Source organism: Anas platyrhynchos, chromosome Z (genome assembly GCF_047663525.1).
Source record: "Anas platyrhynchos isolate ZD024472 breed Pekin duck chromosome Z, IASCAAS_PekinDuck_T2T, whole genome shotgun sequence".
Taxonomy (NCBI): domain Eukaryota; kingdom Metazoa; phylum Chordata; class Aves; order Anseriformes; family Anatidae; genus Anas; species Anas platyrhynchos.
In genome coordinates, this window is record NC_092621.1 from 85,642,169 (window position 1) to 85,660,978 (window position 18,810).

An 18,810-nucleotide genomic window follows, 5' to 3' on the forward strand; every position below is an offset into this window, starting at 1 on the left:
TTCTCTCCCCCCGTCCCAGAGAGGGAGGGGGGAGGGTGAGCGAACGGCTGCGTGGTGTTTAGCTGCCGGCCAGGTTAAACCACGACAACATATTAACATATGTTTAAAAGAACACTTCAACAAAAATGCCCGGGCCTTTACATATACATCATACAGTTATTATTCCAGTTAGAATTCTTCCCCAGCACCTGCAAACATTATGCCAGTTACCATTAAAGCTCGCCTACCCTCCTCCCGTCTCCTCTATGATCTTCAGGATGTTCCTTGTGGTTCCTAGAACCAGGGTATGGCAGCTTCTACTCAAAACCCCTTTTGGCCGCTCTACTGGCCACCTCCCAGGACGCCCTCAGGGTTCGTGTCGCATGCTAGACATCTCTATGTGGCTTATTGACCTCCCCGGCCAATTGGCTTACCTTAATTAAGGTGTACCGTTTGCCCGCAACCACAGGAACTTCCTATATCCCTGCAGTGAGAGGCTGGGAGAGGAACTCCTCCGAGAGAGAAAAAGGGGCTCGGGGCGTGCCTAGGAGGTCCGCTCCACAGTCGATCCTGCAGCCAGAGTCCTCCTGCCAGGCTCGCCAAACTCATGCGCAGAAAAGACTCTATAACCATAGGGTTGTGATCCTGGGGTGTCATGGCATACCGCTACTTGTGTTTGGGGAGCTGGTCAGAGCACCCACCTCCATTTCTGTTTATGGTGGCTGAGTTTGTTCAAGTAATCCCTGACTTGATACCTGTCCCCTGCTGGTGGTTCTACGGAGTCCTGCCTTTAGGCACAAAGACCAGCCCTTCAGAAACCCAAACCGGCTACTTCTGATCCCTCCGTTGTCCCGCATGTCAGCTGCAGCGCCTTCCCTGGCCCTGGCTCAGCGCTCATGACAGCAATGGCTGACATCCCAGGAGAAGCCAGCCCACTCTCTTTGGGCACTACCTCAATGCATGACTTTGCTCACTTTGGCCCCTCCAGCTCTCTCCCCACTCCCGGTGCAAGGACGGAGTGAGAGAGCAGCTGTGTGGTGCTCAGCTGCCCACTGGGGTTCAGCCACAGCAGTCCTTTTGGGCAGCCAGCGTGGGGCACGAAGGATTTGAGATAACAGCATCACTGGCAATCACCTGATTTTCATCTACGTGGAAGCAAGCAGCTCCAACACAGCCGTGTACCTACTGCTCCATGGGATGCTACTATGCAGTCTAACCCCTCATGGTTCTGAACTACCCCTGCTGGTAAGGATGTGACCTCCTGTAGCACTGAGGTGATAGAATCTGCCGGAACATTAGTAATTTGCTCCACTGTAGCGGACGTTTAGCATAGCATGTTGTGTTAAAGGCTAAGGAAGCTTGGCAGGACCTAAACCCCCTTGCGTTCCAACTTCTCCTCAGATATCAGAGGGGCTGGGGGTGGCTGGGTTTGGATTCTGAGCGATGCCCTGTCTGGAACTATAAATCCGGTTGTATTCAATAGACTAAATTATCGTGATCATGGATGCACATATCGTGTAATACACTTTCAGTCTAGTAAATGACTGGTGTAGTTTATTGGAGCAACACGAGCACAGGTTCTTTTGGATTGCCGGTGATGCAAAGCACGTGCAAATACCAAGAATATGACTAACACAACCAGCTGCATATACGTTAACTTGTGGAACAACTCTATAGAGAATGTTAGGTTTCCCAGGGAAGCACTCGCTGTAACTGAGGGTTCAGATCTCGCCCTGTAGGCATCCCTGTAGGGGGGAAGAGAGGTTCAGCACAGCAGCCTTCGGCTGATGCCAGGAGTCAGCGACGTCCTCCCGACTTGTCTGTGGTGGTGTCTTCCCCGACATTTTCCTCTCTTGAGCCCTTTTTTTACTATGTTCCTGCTTTTAGGTAGTGAGTGACTCAAGTCATATGCGCCTTTGTTGTCACTGGTATACATTTTCCTGGCTTTTGTTTTTGCTCAGGGAAATTCAGAGCGCGTGCTCAGTGAGAGGTAGTTGCACCTTGGAGGCGGGTAGCCTTGGGGATGGAGGTGTATTTTGGCACTGTAGTGAGATTATAATGAGCAAAGTTCATCCAGAGGACATGAGTAGGTTGTCAGTTAGACTCAGGGCTGGCCATGCAATCTATCAGTTCCGTACCATCAGGCTCACTCTAAAATCGCACTGTTCCTAGCAAAATGGCCCAAGGCCCAGGAAGGCTGAGACGGTGGGTTGCTCTAACACGCTGCGGCCAGGGAAGCAAAAGCTTTCCTTCCTCTTGGTTTCACAGCCTAGCAGAGCAGCTTGGTGCCGTGGAGTTTTCTAACCGTTCAGTTTTCACACAAAAAAATGACACGTTCAAGCGGTGAAGAAAGAGGGCTGTTTCTTTGGGGAAAGTCCAGCAGAGGGGTTACTCGGTGGGGCCCGAGGGCTGGAGCAGCGCTCAGCACTGAGCACAGCTGCAGCAGCGTAGCCAGCCAGCTCTCGGGACACGGGGCCTCCTCTCCCACACCCTCCGGAGCCGGTAACGTAGTGCTTGCAGGCTGAATGTGGAGGAAGTTCTCAGGACCAGGATGGTTTCAGTCACCAGGGAGGAGACCGAAGGGCTGCTGTTGCCCTCCATGCTTCTCAGGGCTGACATGGAAAGGAACAGAGTGGAGGTCAGAGCCCGTATCACTGGGAAGCACGCCCAGGAACCCCTCCTGCCAAGGCCACCCCACCTCCTCAGCTGGGGCAGGGGTCGCAGCTCACTGCCCAGGGTCTTTTCTCCTCCCAGCCAGTTCCTGCTGATACCCCACTGCCCTCACTCACCCTCGATGATCTTGAGCTTCTCCTCGCGCCCATCCACCAAGTACTGCCCGGCAAGCCCTAGGTACACACAGCCCATCACAGATCCCGCTGGCCAGCTCGCCCCAGACACAGTCCCCCCCTCAACATCCCTGCCGGCTTGGCCATGTGTGCCCAAGTGTGACAACACCCAAGGAGGCTGCGAGGCACCCGCTAAGCTTCCCACCAGCAACCACTGCGTGGGCAGGGTGTGGGCGAGGGCAGCAGGGAGCCCCCACAGGCACTCCAGGCCCACTCTGAGCCGGCAATGCTCTGCAGCCACGTGGCTGATTCAGCAGCAGCTGGGGCTGCGGCCAAGCTGCTGTGGGGCACAGAGGGCCCATGGGGTTGTGACTCACCAATGAACCTGATGGCCGCCTCTTGCAGGGGCTCCTGGGGGCTCCGCAGGTATTGCAGGCTCTGGGACAGGTAGTCATCCACTCTGCTGCTGTGCCCCACCAGCTGGAAGAGAATAGTACATGTGGATGGGGCTGGTGCAGCCTTGCCCCTTGGCCAGGCCGGCCCTGTACGTGGGACTGGCTTCCCCTGCTGGGATAGCCTGATGCCCAACCAGCAGCCAGCTGCTGCTGGGGCCAGGCTTTGGAGGGAGCAAGGGGCAGGGTGCTGAGGTGCCACCCCGCTGCCAAGGGTCAGCTGTCGGTATGCCTGGGACCTGGGAGAGCGACGAGGCTGTCGAAGAGCCTGTACTGCTACGTGCCGGGGCGTGGGGGTAGGGGTGCGTGTACGGCTGCAGGCTGGGGGCTCTGGCCTGCAGCAGTGGCTAGAGGCAAGGGTAGCCACCCCGCACCCTGGGCCAGGGCTGGCAGGCCTTGTCTGGGCCAGGTTTTGGGAGCCCTCGGGCAGTTGTCCTTACCAGGCACTCGCCAATCCTCTGTGGCTGCGCTGTCTCCAGCAGGTTCCTGAGCTGCTTCCACTTCAGGAGCTTGGCAGCACCAAGGAGGGCTTCCCGAGAGGCCTGCAGAGCAGCAGAGAGTGGGAGATGAAACCACTGCGCATGGGACAGGCCCTGGTTGTCCCGCACCTTGGCGAGGCTTGGGGGCTTTCCTGGCCCTTGCTGGGGAGGTGCAGCAGCTGGGGAAGGCATCTGCCAGAGGGCTCGGTGCTCGGGCAGTGGTGTGGGGCAACCACCAGCTTCGGCACTTCATGCTGCTGGGGCTGCAGGACAGAGGTCCCCCAGAGCTGCTCATCTGCAGCCAAGGCCAGCAGGCAGCTGAAGCGCTGCAGTCACTGAGGCACCAGGGCAGGAGGCAGCCAGGGACACCACGCACGGGGACCCCAGCAGGCTGTTCCCTAGGGCCTGGGCTGCTCCAGAGCCCGCCACCGCGGACACAGGGCCAGACCCCTGCCCTGGCTGCGGCTCCCTTCCCAGGCTGGTGAGGCTGGCAGCCATGCTGGCTCCTGCAACCCCTGGCAGGGGCTGCACCCTTCTGCGTGGCCCAGGGCAGCCTGCAGGCCAGGGTTTCTGCAGTGAGCACGCTGGCGGCTCCAGGGTGCTCGTGCCCAAGAGAGCAAAGGAGCATTCAGCCTAGGCATCTGGCGGGTCCCTGTGCATAACATGGGGTCGACAACTGTTGGGCACCTCACCACTGGCCTCAGACACCTGCAGGCACAGCTGGGATGCCCGTGAAAACTCTAGTGCCTAGGTATCTGTGGCTACGCAGCACTGCTGAGCACAGCTGGGAGCAGGCAGGGCAGGTCTGGAAAATGTCCGTGCCCACCTTCTTGGCCCCTGACAGCTCTGGGGCTGCAGGAAGCCTCCCAGCGGGCTTTTCTGTGGAGGGCTGCATGCGGCGCTGGATGTGGGGCAGGGAGAGGCCCTTCCGCTCTGGCCCTCTGTGCAGGCGGAGGCGTAGTAGGGGCAAAATGGCTGTGGTGGGCCTGGTGCAGGCACAGAGGGGCTCTGCACCTTTCTTTTGGATTCGGGAGCTTCGGCCCTGAGGTGAGGCACATTCAGAGGGAGCCTTGCTAACGGCCCGTGCCCCTAATGCTCAGGCAGGCCCTCCTGAGGGGTGCTGCCCCCTCAAGTGAATGCTCAGCTTAGTGTCCCCACCTCAGCCACATGCTGGTTCTGGTCATGCAGGTGGAAGAAGAGGGGGAGGACGGTCCTGTGCACTTGCTTCTTCATCTCCATCTTATGGGTGCCCTCTGCAACCTCCATGGCGTCCTTGCAGAGAAGGATGGAGAGCTCTCTCATGCAGCTGGACTCCTGGTGAGACAGAACAAGGGAGGACCTCAGTCCAGGCTCTTCCGAGCTCACAGTGAGCAAGGGGTCGGTGTGGCAGACAGGGAGACACACGCTCCTGGCTCTCACTCTGCAGTGAGCTGTGGCAGGTAGGCCAAGTGTGTGGGCAGTGCAAAATGGCTCAAGACACAGGAAGGGCAAGGCAGTGGGTTGCAGATGGTCCACCCTGGGGCTGGCAAGGGGACACATGGCAAGGGGAGAAGCGGCCATGGGCAGCGAGGGGCCGAGGAGAAGTTGCCATTGTGGAGCACACATCCGCAGGGCTCTGCACAGGGAGGGGCTGCCCCAGCGGGAGAGCCCAAGAAGCACCAAGCAAAACGTTTCCAGCACGTGCCCAGGGATCGTGTCTCACAGGCCAGAGAGACACGTGGAGAGGGACGCACCACCCCCAGGCCACACTCACGTGCCCCGTGGCCAAACCTCCTGCTTGCCCACCAGACTTACGTTGTCAAAGAGGGGCAGGAGCCTGTCAGGCAGCTGCAGAGCGATGGGGCCAGCCACTTGCCCATCTGCTAGGCGCAGAGTGTTGCGGAGGACAGTCATGGCCTGCATATTGATGTCGCTGTTGGCATCCTGCAGTTGCTGCATGACCTCTGGCAGCAGGTCTTGCAGAGTTACTGCCTACATGAAACACAGCAGTTCTGTTTCAGAAACACCGAAGACCATCCTGGCAGAAGCCCTTTGCTTACAGCAGGCACAGCCCAGAGCAGAGGTCTGTCTCCAGCAGCGTGCTGAGGCCCCTCGAGACAGAAGGCTGCTGCCTTGGGTTGCAGAAGCAGCCACTTGTGTCAGCCTGGCCCCGTGCGGGGGCTCATCTTCCCAACCTCAGCAGGATGACTGCTCTGGGTAGAGTGCTCCTGCAGCTGAGGCAGCCCTGCGCTGGCTGGCCTGGGGCCTGGCATTGACCTCTTTCTGGCACAGCAGGAGGTGCCTTTGAGCGGACACTGGTGCCGCTCTCCTCGTGCTGCACAGTCCAGGCAGGGGCTGCCCAGAAGCGCTCAGGGGCTGATGAAGAAGGCAGTGAGGGCAGTGGAGCCACTACCGCCCCTCCCGATTCTTGGCAAAGTCCAAGCAAGCCTCTGCGGGCAACAGCACCTGCAGCCCAGCCCCAGGCAGATGCCGCCACTTGGCCCAGATGCCCCCACTCACCAGCTTGGGTCTCGTAGACAGCGTGACGAGGCTTGTAACCGCCATCCTACGCAGCACCGAGGACTGACTGCGCAGGTGTGAATGAAGAAGGTGCGGGATGCAGTTATCAACAAGCTGCTCAAAGTCTACACAGTCCAGCAACTGAAAGACACCCAGCAGCCCAGTGAGAGCCTGGCCCAGCCGGCAGGACTCCTGGCAGCATGCTGAATCTGCCAGAGAGCCCAGAGTTTCAAGGCACCTTGGAGAGGCACCGCTTGCTGCTAGGCCCTACCTCCGTGAAGACAGCCATGGCGGTGATCTCCTCATGCTTCTGTCTCTGCCAGAGACGTACGACTGCCTCTTCAAACACCGAGGCACCAAAGAGCGGTGCTTTGCTTCCCAGAGCCCTGGCCAGGGGAAGAACGCATTGCTAGTACCAAGCCGGGCAAACAAACCTCCTTGGGACTGTGCTGTCAGCGCTAGCTGTTATCCCATGGGCCAGACCAGGGCAAGGCTTGCATTTCTGCACTCTGCTTCAGCAGCTGGTGCCATCCGCTTGAGGAGAGGCCGCCCGCCCTTCACCATGTACCTTGCCTTTGCAAACATGGAGGGTGACGAGCACAGATGTGCTCGATTCACTGAGAGACGCCCTGCCTACACACAAGTTGTGGCCTTCCAACAGATGCCATTTCCTGACCACTTTGGATGCCCAGGCCACTGAGCCTTCCCGCGCTCTCTGGCCACCCTTCCGGCTGCTCTGCCACACAGCTCCAGTGCAGGCTGTGGCACTGCCTGCAGAGCCAGCCCCAGCACTCTCCTGCACCGCTGGTCCCCGAGGAAGGAGTGCGTTGGAAGGTGACAGGTCCTGCGAGTCCTCCTCTTGCACTGGGCAACAGCAGCCCTTCACCAAGGAGCTCTCAGAGGCAGCAGCATGGAAATCATAGAATGAATCATAGAATGGCTCGGGTTGGAAGGGACCTTAAAGATCAAAGAGGCCACTCCCCCTGCCGGTCTCTCCTGAGATCCCTCAGTCACCAACGCTGTCCCTCGGACCCCTGGGGACACCTCACCAGCCACGAGGAAGGGGACCCACCTCTGGGGGAAGAGTGCCAGGGGAGACAAGGACAACTGATGAGGCGCTCACCTAGTCAGCACAGCAACACCTGTGTGGAAGGTCTCATGTCTTAAAAGCCTGTCCCAGCCACCCTGCATCTGGATGTCTTCAACCAAAGTGGCACCCCCCAGGTGTTGGAAAAGAGCTCTCATGGTCATCACCGCAGTCCTGCATGCAGAGCATAATGCGCGTCACATGTGGCGCCCCGGCCCTGGCTCCGGCCTGGGGCACAGACCTGGCAGAGGGGATGGAGCACCTGAGAAAGCTGCCTGAAGGCCACACGCACTCCCCCATCTGACTGCTGCCGCTGCTGAAGTCCTGCAGTGTGCACTCATGGATGAAGGAGATCTGGAAGAGCACGGCAATGTAGAGCTTGTGGAAAAGTAACAGCGCAATGTTCTTGCTGGAGGGCAGCTGGAAGATCTTGTTCATGGCGCTGGTTACCTGCAGAAAACAGTCAGGTGCAGCTCTCAGTGCACGGGTGTCCCTGCAGCACTGCCAGAGCTTGCGGGTTGGGGGGTGAGGGAGGTGGGGGTGAGGCGTCGCTCTGAGCCCGCTGCCTGGCTGCCTGGCCTGGGGCCCAGTCCCAGCGGCTCCCTGGGTTCGGCTCTGCTTTGTGGCATGGGCAAGCCAGCTTTTTGTGTCCAGAGCAAAGGGCCCAGCAGGCCCCGGGGGTCTTGCCAGCTGTCCTCAGCTCCCTGGGCCAAACCTTGCAGCCTGCTTGGGCCAGGCAGCCGCCCTGCCCGGGGCTGCCCAGCAAGGCAGGAGCAGGCGGGGAGGGAGGAGGACAGAGAGCGGCAGGGCAGGGGTGGGCTGCGTGCCTGTGCGCAGTGGGGCCCCAGCAGTGCATGTGGCCCTGCTGGGCTCTGGCTCCCAGCCCCCCTGACTGGGGAGCCCCAGGGGAGGCTGTCGACTGGGGACAGAGGAAGAGGGGGAGGAGGGGATGGGGAGGGGAGTGCAGCCCCACTGGGGGTGAGCGAGGCCTGGTCCAGGAACTCACAGCCCAGGAACGGACACAGCTGTGGGGTGAGCCAAAGACATCGTGCTCAGGCCCTATGCGTTGCTTCAGCAGGTTTCTCAGCACGTCCTCTGCAACGCAGGGCTCGGAGACCATCGTCTGCCACATGGCCGTGGCAACCCTGCAGAGACAAAGCATGCAGTCGATGGGGCCACCCCAGCCACTGCCCCTTGGCCTGTGCCGGCCCTGAGGGTCCTGAGCTGTGCCAGAGGTGGGTGGGTGGGCCCTGTACCTGTCGCACCACGGGAAGACCTCCAGCAGGCCCTGGACCGCGTGCCCAGGGTGCAAGGAGGTGATCTGGAAAAGGGTCCTCTTCAGGATGTCCAGGAGTGATTCCTTTCTGACCGTCGCCAGGCAGTCATGGATGATCCGCATGACCCGTGGCACCTGGAGGAGAGACGAGGGAGAATGGAGCAGAGCACAGCCATGGCCCCAGCTGCCACCAGCAAATGTTTCCCTCCTGTGGCTCTTTGCCAGCCCGAATGGCTGTCGGGGACTCCCAAGCCCTGGACCCGGGCCAGGGAGAACGGCCCCCGAGAGGGCAACAGCACAGGGCAATTTGTCTGCAAACTGCTAACCTCCTCCATGTCTGAGTCTGTGATCATATCCAACACACGGGCAACCACCTTTTTGTCGGAGACCCTGGGGTGTGTCATGCCCTCCAAGATGGTGAGGATGAAGTTCGTCCTCTCGACGGGGAAGAGGAAGCTGCCAAATACCTGTGAGAGGGAAGACATGTCCCACAGCCTGCCTTGGTGGCGGGCTGCAGCTGAGCAGCGAGGGCAGCTCTGCAGAGAGAGCCAGGGCAGTGCTGGCACTGTGCCCCCAGCACAGGCAGGAGCAAGAGCTGGCGTGGGCTTGCAAGGGCCGGCCTGGGCTGGGATGACTGTAGCCTCAGTGGCTGCGGAGAGGGAACTGCCCCGCAGGGTGAAGGCAGGTGGTGGAGGTCAGGGTCAGGGCACACTTGGCAGTGTGTAGGCAGCCAGGCCTTGTGGGTGGCCAGGACAGCTGGACCTGCAGTGCTGACGCTGGCCACTGACATTAGCCTTTGGCTACTCCCCGCTGAGATACGGTGGCACCCTGCAGCCGGCTTGCTGGCAGGCCGTGACGGACCCTGCCTCCTGCCCGCAGTTCTTGGGGCACTGGTTCATCCAGGTCTCCTGTCAACCTCACAGCCAAGAATCCCAGGAAGGGAGGGGCTCATTACCGTCAGCTCGTTAGCAGCGTCCTTGGGCCGGAAGGTGCTTGGGCATTCCCGCTCCAGAAAGAGATACGGATAGGTAGGTGTCATGAAGTGGCCTGGGCAGCAAGGCAAACAGAGGGTGGGTGAGTGGTAGGAATGATGGAGAAGCTGCTGCTTGGAGAAGACAGCTGAGAACACCAAGCAGAGCTTGCGGCAGGGATTGTGGCAGGGCGCTGTGTCTGTCAAAGAGGGGCACTCTGTGTTGGGTGGAGGGTAGGGGGTGGGGACAGGAGACATGCCAGGGAGGAAATGGGTCTTCTGTTGCAAGGGGGAGGAGGGCAAACCGCCTCGCAGTCTGCAAAAAAGGCCGGAGAGTTTGGTCTGGCTTTCTGCTCTGAAGCAGGAGAGAAGCCCCACGATGCTGCTACTGCTACAGGCTCTCCAGTCCACTGGTTCTCAGGAGTGCTACTAAGCCACTACCCCAGGGGACATCCTGCTGCTCCGATAGGGGCTGGGGGAGCCCCCTAGGGTTGGTGCAGCATGGCTGCTCCCCTGCTCCACCCTTGGAGGAATGTGCTGCTCTTTCCTCTAGCTGGGGAGGGCGGACAAAGCGGCGTATCACCATGCCTGGTCTTGACAGGGCCCTCGTGTCTGGAAGGTGCTAGCCCACCCCAGCCTCTCTTACTCTGTCGCACCATCACGATCCTGTGGAAGGCGTGAAGAGCCTCTGCAGACCCACAGCTGATGTCCTTGTCCTTCTCGGCGCAGCACAGGGTGAGGCACCCCATCAGCTGCCCCAGGAGTGGCACAGGCTTCGTCTGGAAGGTGCGAACTCTGACCGTGCCCACTCTGTTTCTGAACGAGTCCTGGGATTGAGAGGATGGACAGTGGCAGCTTGGCTGAGCTAGTGCACTTGAGACACCGGGAAGGGGTGAGGGAGTGCTTAGAGGTTGCCTGAGCCACCAGCTCCTTACCTGCATCAGAGAACTGGGGATCAGCACCTCGCTCAGACTGGCAATCCTCCCCACGGCATACCGACGCTTTGCCACATTCTCGGATCTTGTGAAGGGCAGCAGGGCCTGAGAAGAGAAAAGCTGCTGGTTTGCCTTGGGAGGCAGTGGCAGCTCCCGTAGCAGCAGCTCTGCCAAGCACCGGGCAGGGTTTACGCAGCGTGCCCAGACTTCTCCTGAACAAGAGAAGAGCCTGGAAAGGGGGTGTACCCCGTCGCGGCCTTGGGGACAGACCTGCAAGATGATCTCCAGCATAGCAGCAGTGTAGTCCGACGAAGTACACACCAGCACTTCCAGCACGCTGTCCAGAGATTTCAGAATCTGTAAGGAAGACAGAGCGGGTGGTGCTTTTTTGCTGGTCCTTCCTCATGGGAAGCTGGCTTGAACGCCTGCTGCCTGAGGCAGGCCTCAGCTGCCCAGTGGTGCCGGCAACCTGCCCAGTGGTGTCTCAGGATCTCTGTTGTCTTTCTGTTTCTCCCGTGGTCTTTCAGCAGCCAAAGCTAACTAGTGCGCAGGAACTGACTGGCAGCAGGCTCTCTGTAGCTCACTCGGTGCTTACCTCAGCATAAAGTGAAGCATCCAGACTGCCCCTCTCCCTCGTTGAAGCAAGAGAGCCGATGGCGTTGATGCAGGGGCCGAGGTGCTGTGACAGCAGTGCTAGGTTCTCTTTGCTGCAAGGAGAGGAGAGAAGGTGCCCGTTGGAGGCTGGCACTAGGAGCAGTGCCCAGATGCCCTGGGAAGGTGACCGTAGATGTCAGGGCCTGGGGTCACCAGGTGGGACCCGTACTGGGTGGGCAAGGCTTGTGTGGAGGCATCTTCTCCCTCTCCCGTGCTGCTGAGCCGGGGATAGAGGGCAGTCATGGCATGCAGTGCACAAAGCCCTTTCCAGCTCCTGCCTCTCTCCCTTCAGGGAAAAAAGCTGGGCAGGGAGACAATGGAGAGCCCCTGCCGGCTCTGCCGGCTGGCTCTGCCGGCATGGCACCCTCTGCCCTCCTATCTGGCGCAGGGGAGAGCTGAGGCCCTAAGACAGAGCACCAAAGTCCTGCCCGGGTGGGGGAAGCCCGCTACTGTCAGGCCCATGCTGTGGAGAGGCCCTGGCCAAGCCAAGGTCTGGGGCAGGTACCTCCTTTCACTGATGGCATACGCAGCTTGCCAGCCCAGGAGCATCAGAGTGCGCAGGTGGTCGGAGGAAGACTCAGGCAGTTGCATCTGGAGAGAGACAACATGGTCAGGATGGGACACGGGAAGCTGCCAGGGGCTGGCACTGATCTGCAGGGCAGGCAGAGCGTTGCTGGCACTATACCAGCATTGGCGTCAAGACGGGGGCGGGGTAAAGGGGGGCACGGGCCAGGCTGCTCTGTGCCCACAGAGGCCCGTCCCACCCTCCCCTGTGCGCAGAAACCCCTGTGCTGTTCTGACTGCTGGGCTGGTGCCCGGACAGCTCACCCTTTCCCCCTCCCCGCCCCACTGGGTATCCCCTCACCTTCTCCTCCACTCCCAGCATGTCACAGGGCAGGTACATGTATCTCTTCTGCACCGTGTTGCTGCAGATGGTGCGGATCGAGGCCAGAAACTTCAGCTTCCAGTCCTCTTCCTGACAGTCAGGGAGCACAGAGACAAATAGGGACGGTGAGAGGGCGGCGACATGGCCAGCAGGGCCACTGCACCACAGGGGTGCAGTGATAGCACAAGGGGCCAGGAGGGCAGCAGCTCAGCACAGCCAGCAGCCCTCCAAAAGCCTGTGCGTGGGCAGCAAACACAGCAGCCCCCAGCTGGGAGAAGCACGCTGAGCCTCACGCACTGACAAAGTCTGCAGTTACCATTTTGGTGCCAGTGAGAACAGCCCAGAAGTAGTCATAGTCTTCCATGTCCTTGGGCGCCAGAGACAAGATGGAGACAGCAGAAACATTATCTGATTAAGAAAGAATGGACAGAGCTGTAAGCGGGGCAGGAGGCAGAGGGAAGAGCCGTGCCCTCTCTTGAACCCTGTGCCCACCGCCCTGCCGACTGCAAGCCCTGGGTCGGAGCACTGATGCCCCCTTTCCTCAAGGTTGCCGCTGGCAGCAGAGCAGGAAAGGTCCCTGTCCTGCAGCACCGCTGCCTCCTGCCGGGTGAGCAGCCTTCCGCTGCCTGTCCCCGCAGCAAGAGCTGGGTCCCCTCCACTCTCTCCGGCCGGGAGCCTCTCCTGCTGCCAGGGGAGGCTGTGCTGGGGCTGGCTCCTGGCTCACAGCTGCCCTGCCCTTCAGGAACCGGCATGCCCCCCGCCGGCTGTACCCCTCTGCTGATGTTCCAGGGAAGCGGGCTCCTGCTGCAGAACAGGGTGCACTCGCTCGCTTTGGTCCCGTCCAGCCCGCTGGGGACCCTCGCTCGCTTGGCTTCCTCAGTTCTGGCAGTGGCATGGCAGTGCCATGCTGCGGCACCCGTCCCTGGTGGAGCGCGCCTCCAGCCTGCTGGTGAGCCTGGAGCCTGGGGCCAGGCTGGACGGGCCCAGCGGTGCCTGCGTACTTACCCCTCTGAAGCACATGGGTCTCCCACATAGAATATGCAGCAGATCCGCTATCCTTCTCAGCGTCCAGGATCTTGGGGATAACTAATAGCAGCCCCGCCAGGGGAAGATCGTCAGCATCATTTTGGCGAGGAGCCACACAACTCATGCACTCTCCCATTGTAATCCTTCTGGACACTGTGGGGCTGCCCTGCTGGTGCTGGGTAGTTGTAGCTGTCCCAGGGGTGAGTCACAAAGGGCTCTGCTGTGATGTCACCCAGGCCAGAAGGGGGACGCTGTCTCCAGGGCGGAGGGCGTGAGGCCCAGGCACCTGACTCCTCTCAGATGCCACAAGGCCGCTGTGAGATGGGGAAGATGCTAAAACTTATCCAAATTAGTATCTAGCTACATATATGGTAAAATATCCTAATTATAGGGATGTAGATGAGAAGCAGATGTAAAAAGGAAGATATCGCTCAAGGCCAACGGGTGAGGGAAGGACAAACAACTCATTAGGGAAGGATGAACAACTTGTTGGCAGGAAACAAGGCAAAGATGAACAAAAAACTTCTAAATACTGTCCAACAGCAGGTCCAAGTCCAGAAAGGTCAAGAGAGTTTAACCTGCTCTTCCTCGTTGCCTTCATCCCGAAAGACCCCTGCCCACGACCACCAGGCTACACTGCGCGGGTGCAACCGGGAGGAGCTAAGGGCGGGGAGTATGGAAATGAGTACTTGGAAGAGGTCCGCCTTTTGGGGGACAATAAAGAATATGTATGAGAGCTCATGTAATATGTAACAGTATTCGTGTATAAAGTTGTGAGAGACGACCAGGCAGGTGCGCACTTTTTCAGGGAAGCCATTCCCAGTGCGCCTGGTGCACCGCAATAAAGTGTACCTACTTTACAACCCTATGGTTGTGGAGTCTTTTCCGCGCGTCACCTGTGTGCCCTCACACTCTCTTGGGACCACCCTGTGGCTCTGTGGCGTGTCCCAGAGCGCCAGTGTGCCTGAAGGACCTCCCTTTGTCTTCATGGGCACACCAGAGCCTTGCCTCTCCCACTCAGTGGCCAGAGCAGCCATGGATGTGAGCTGGCAATCCTGGGAGACATTCTGACAGCAAAGGTCTGCTAAAACACTGGCAGACGCAACTGCCAGTCAGCCTGCAAACTGCTAATCCTTGAGAAGGCCCAAGTGGCCCCTTGGAACTTTGGCTGTGCACCTAAGAAGCAGAAACCTCCTGAGCGACCACTGATAAGGGCAAAAAGGAGGAGCTCTAACAGCAGTTTATTGTCTGAAAAGCCTGCTGGGGAGCCTGGAGCTGGGGTCCAGGCTGGACGGGCCCAGTAGTGCTTGTGTACCTATCCAGAATCCTACTGTTATCAGAATCCTTCTGTTATTAGTGTTATCAGAATCCTACTCACTGCACTTTCAAGACAGTCTTCCTGTCAGGGAAGAAGAAACAGAGGTCTATGAAGTAGGACATAGGTAATGATGTAATTAGCAGTTTACCAAGCTAGCATTTCCCTGTGGACCAAAGCACCTCCATGGCAAACCAAGCATCTTCTGGGAGAAAGAGTGGTTCTCCAAGGAACACTAAAGGATGTCCTCACAGCATTCCAACATGTCCTAGAGTAACAAGGGTCAAGTAGAGTTATGGTCACTGTTACAGATACGTTTGGATGCAGAAGAAGTTTAGATTCCCTTTTTGAGTGGGTTTGTGAAAATTCTGCCAAAGAAGGCCAAGGACTATCAAGAGGTTTCTGTTGTGAGCACTATTTTATGGGAGCCTAGGTGGGGTGGGTATTGGAAAAGGGTGTTGACTAGGGCACTGTCTAGGGTTAGGATTAAGGTTTTGAGAGAGAAAGGTCAAACTCTCTCTAGGACTAAGGTTTGTAAAAGGGCTGCCAAAGGAAGTTGAGGGCTACCAAATGCTTCAGATGTGAACGCTTTTTCATGGGAGCTCTTGCTAGGATGAATGTTCGACCTGGGAGCTGTCTTAGCCCTGTCCTTATGTTTGGAAGGAAAGGAAGCACAGACTCCCCTTGTGACTGAAGTTGTGAGAGTGCTGCCAAAGCAAGTGGAGGGCTACCAAAAGATTCTGTTGCGAGCAATTTTTCTTGGGAGCACTAGGTGAAATGTTTCTTGGATCTAGGCAATGTCTAGGGCTAGGGTTAGGGTTTAGAGAGAGACAGAGAAAGTCCAGACTCCCATTGTGAACAGTTTAATTAAAAGGCTGCCAAAGGACATCGAGGGCTACTAAATAAATTGCTTCCGCTGCAAGCAGCATTTCATGGAAGTGCTGGGTGTGGTGTGTGTTGGACCTGGGCACTGTCTAGAGTTAGGCTTAGGGTTTGGAGAGAGAGAAAACACAGACTCCCATTGTTAGTGTGACTGTGAAGGGGCTTTCAAAGGATGTGCCTTTGGGGTTGGGGACACAGCAGCACACATCTTGTGGTTGTGAGCTGAGTGCAGACCAGAGCCAGTCCCACTATGATATGCCAGCAGGGCTCTTGGAGCCTTGGGGCACGTGGGGCTCTGCTGTATGGGCAGGACTTTGGAATCAGTCAAAGTCCACAAATTGTTTTGTTTCACAGAAAGTTCAGAGTTAGGGTTAGGATGTGGAGACAGAGAGAGTACAGACTTCCGTTGTGAGTGAGTGTGTGAAAAGGCTGCTGTGAGAAACTAAGAAAGAAAGAAAGAAAGAAGGAAAGAAAGAAAGAAAGAACGAAAAGAACGAAAGAGAAAGAAAGAAAGAAAGAAAGAAAGAAAGAAAGAAAGAAAGAAAGAAAGAAAGAAAGAAAGAAAGAAAGAAAGAAAGAAAGAAAGAAAGAAAGAAAGAAAGAAAGAAAGAAAGAAAGAGAGAAAGAGAGAAAGAGAGAAAGAGAGAAAGAAAGAAAGGAAGGAAGGAAGGAAGGAAGGAAGGAAGGAAGGAAGGAAGGAAGGAAGGAAGGAAGGAAGGAAGGAAGGAAGGAAGGAAGGAAGGAAGGAAGGAAGGAAGGAAGGAAGATTGTACATATATGCTATAGAGGAGTGTTGAGTAGCTTGTGAACCTGTAGTACTCAGTCAATGAGGAAACAGGGGAGGTGATCAGGCGTCGGGTAATAGGAAATAAAAGGTTATGATTTGTTTACTAAAATGCACTCGTAATTGAAAGGACTTCCGCTATTCCAATCACAAATAAAATAGCTTTGCAGAAGATCCTGTCTGAAGAAAATTAATTGAGATTTTTCTCACACTGCTAAAGGAAGTTGAGATATACCAAATGGCTTCTGTTGTAAATAATTTTTTGTGGGAGACCTAGGTGGAGTGGGAGTAGGATCTGTGTCACATTGAAAGGTGCCTATCAAAGTCAAACACTTGCCTGTTTTAAGAGCCCTGCCAAGGACTTTCACTGAGACAGTTTCACAAAGTTGAAAACTTTTAATAAGGTGACAGATGGGACCGGACTAGATGATCTTAGAGGTGTTTTCCAACCTGGATGATTCTATGATTCTATTTTCTATATGAGATTTGGAATTGCTTTTGGTAAACGCCCTTTCTGCAATAGCGCTCATATCTGATAACAGTGCTAGCAAAATGCTATCTCAGGTATTCCTCTCCAAAAGATGAAGGTGCAGAGCTTACCAACAAGGCATCCCTGTCTTGGTGGAGAAGAAGGAGCACAGCCTTTCAACTACCTCTTCCAGCTTTCCAATCTCTTCTTTCTCCCCCCAGCTCTTTTATGACATTCATCTCACTTTATCAACTAATGCTAACACCAACGCTTTTTCCTAACACTAAAACCTTTTCCTTTATATCCTTACATTATCTGTTCCCTTCCCTGGAGTGATGTTTAGCATGATTTGTGTGGAGAGTCAAATAGTAAAGACATGTATGTTTAGCATGTATTTCATTAAGATTCATTTTACAAATAATCAAATGAAACGTTTCACTCCAGGCACCATGGCCTTCAAGATTCTCTTCTGCTGCCAGATAAGGACCATCCTCATATGGCAAGACACTGTCCCTCAGTAGCCCCTCATACCAAGCCTACAGACCTCCATCCACAACATCTGTGTAAGAGAGAAGTGGAAGCAGGCTGCTCAACTCCCACCTTGCCCAAGGCCAGTGCTTATCAGAGACACTAGCAAGTCTGACTATTCTCTGCATCTACCTCCCGTGATTTTTCTCTCCCACTCCTTTACCCAAACCATTCACCTGCCCCAAGGATAATTCTCCCACACTGAGGACTGGGCATCACCTGTAATACCCAAATGGGAAATACTTAAAACTGCCACACCAGTACCTCAAATAAATAACCTCTGTTTCAACATGGTGGTCATCACTTAACTTGCTCAGGTAGACTCTGGTGCTGACATTCCACGTCATGCCCTGCTTTGCATCTTCACAGAATCACACAGAATCACAGAATTTGTAGGTTGGAAGAGACCTCAAGATCATCGAGTCCAACCTCTGACCTAACACTAACAGTTCCCACTAAACCATATCCCTATACTCTACATCTAAACGTCTTTTAAAGACTTCCAGGGATGGTGACTCCACCACTTCCCTGGGCAGCCCGTTCCAATGTCTAACAACCCTTTCGGTAAAGAAGTTCTTCCTCAGATCCAACCTCAAACTCCCCTGGTGCAACTTTAGCCCATTCCCCCTGGTCCTGTCACCTGGCACGTGGGAGAACAGGCCAACCCCCACCTCGCTACAGCCTCCTTTGAGGTACCTGTAGAGAGCTTCCAAACAAGCAAAAACCATTTTCGTGTAGTCACCAACTGTAGTGCCTTCCCTCCAACACTATACACTAGATCACCTTCACAGAGAACTCCACTGCATCCATTACCCTGTAGCACATGCCTCATCCCTCCACATCTGCAAAAACAATATAAAAAAGTCACCTGGATGCTGATCAATAGCTCAACTATTCTAGAGCTATTCTTGAATGAATAGCTCACTGGAAAAAGAGATGCATACCTCCCTGGGCTGAAAAGTTATCCATATACCACTCATGAGTTTCAGCCTTATCAAAATTATGACTTTCTCAGGCTTTCTCAAAAACAAAACAAAACAACAACAAAACCAAGCCAAACCAAACCAAACCAACCAATAAACCATCCAACCTAAACCAAAAGCCAAAATATATAATTAATCAGATAACTAGATTTATAAATATTTATAAAATTTATAATCCTTTGGGTCTGGTACTAGCTTGGTATACTGCTAATTACATCATTAGCTGTATCCTATTTCATAGACCTCTGTTCCTTCTCCCCTGCCAGGAAGACTGTTTTCTAAAGTGCAGTGAGTAGGATTCTGATATATAAAAAATGAATATGTTATAAATGAAGTGCAAAGGGATGATGAAAGCTAAGTAATGTGAAAAGCAGACCGATCAGCCTGAAAAGAATTTGAAATCACTAGCAGTGAAAATCAGGGCAACAATTTTAACATAAGTGGCTGCATACTCTTTGCTTTTAACCTAGAGAAATGCTCTGATTTCTAATTAACTGGAGAAAAGCAGTCCTGTAGTCATGCACCTTCATGAACATCATATTGAGTATGGAAATGAAACAGAGGTGAATATTGTGAAATTCACATGAAATGTGTTCATTAGTCCATAAATCACACACCTTGACAAATACAGAAGAAGCATGAGATGTAATTTAATATTGTCTTAGGTCTCAAGAGAAATAAGTTATATGACTACTGAGTGACATATTAACTGTTAACATGAAATACGAAATGAAGGGACCATAATTTGATGGCCTGTTATATTCACAGAGAGGTAGATATTAGTGCTATGGACTTCAGGGTGCTTGTAACATCATATGTA

General features: G+C 55.4%; 1 protein-coding gene across 2 annotated transcripts; it reads right to left on the reverse strand.

The window, feature by feature from the left end:
* Nucleotides 1-1,511: 1,511 nt before the first annotated feature.
* LOC119715216 (maestro heat-like repeat-containing protein family member 7) lies at nt 1,512-13,386 on the reverse strand. Of its 2 annotated transcripts, XM_038172451.2 has the most exons (22): nt 13,009-13,386; nt 12,320-12,411; nt 11,983-12,093; nt 11,623-11,708; nt 11,059-11,170; nt 10,734-10,820; nt 10,464-10,568; nt 10,175-10,355; nt 9,514-9,605; nt 8,885-9,025; nt 8,539-8,693; nt 8,289-8,427; nt 7,545-7,732; nt 7,319-7,456; nt 6,467-6,581; nt 6,196-6,336; nt 5,491-5,667; nt 4,855-5,010; nt 3,658-3,759; nt 3,143-3,245; nt 2,769-2,825; nt 1,512-2,591 (listed from the first exon to the last, which is right to left on the reverse strand). In XM_038172451.2, the coding sequence occupies exons 1-22, from the start codon at nt 13,163-13,165 to the stop codon at nt 2,401-2,403; spliced, it is 2,826 nt and encodes a 941-aa protein (XP_038028379.1). In that variant the 5' UTR covers nt 13,166-13,386; the 3' UTR covers nt 1,512-2,400. The 2 variants fall into 2 exon arrangements, with proteins under 2 accessions (XP_038028379.1, XP_038028380.1); XM_038172452.2 differs by lacking the exon at nt 2,769-2,825.
* Nucleotides 13,387-18,810: the final 5,424 nt, after the last annotated feature.

Excerpts from the sequence above, each read along its gene's own strand:
- LOC119715216 (XM_038172451.2), bottom strand. The coding sequence starts at position 13,165 with ATGGGAGAGTGCATGAGTTGTGTGGCTCCTCGCCAAAATGATGCTGAC. Across the intron at positions 9,026-9,513 it reads ACGCTGCTAACGAGCTGACG|GTATTTGGCAGCTTCCTCTT; the intron begins GTAATGAGCCCC and ends TCCCTCTCACAG. Across the intron at positions 5,011-5,490 it reads TCCTGCCCCTCTTTGACAAC|GAGTCCAGCTGCATGAGAGA; the intron begins GTAAGTCTGGTG and ends CTGTCTCACCAG.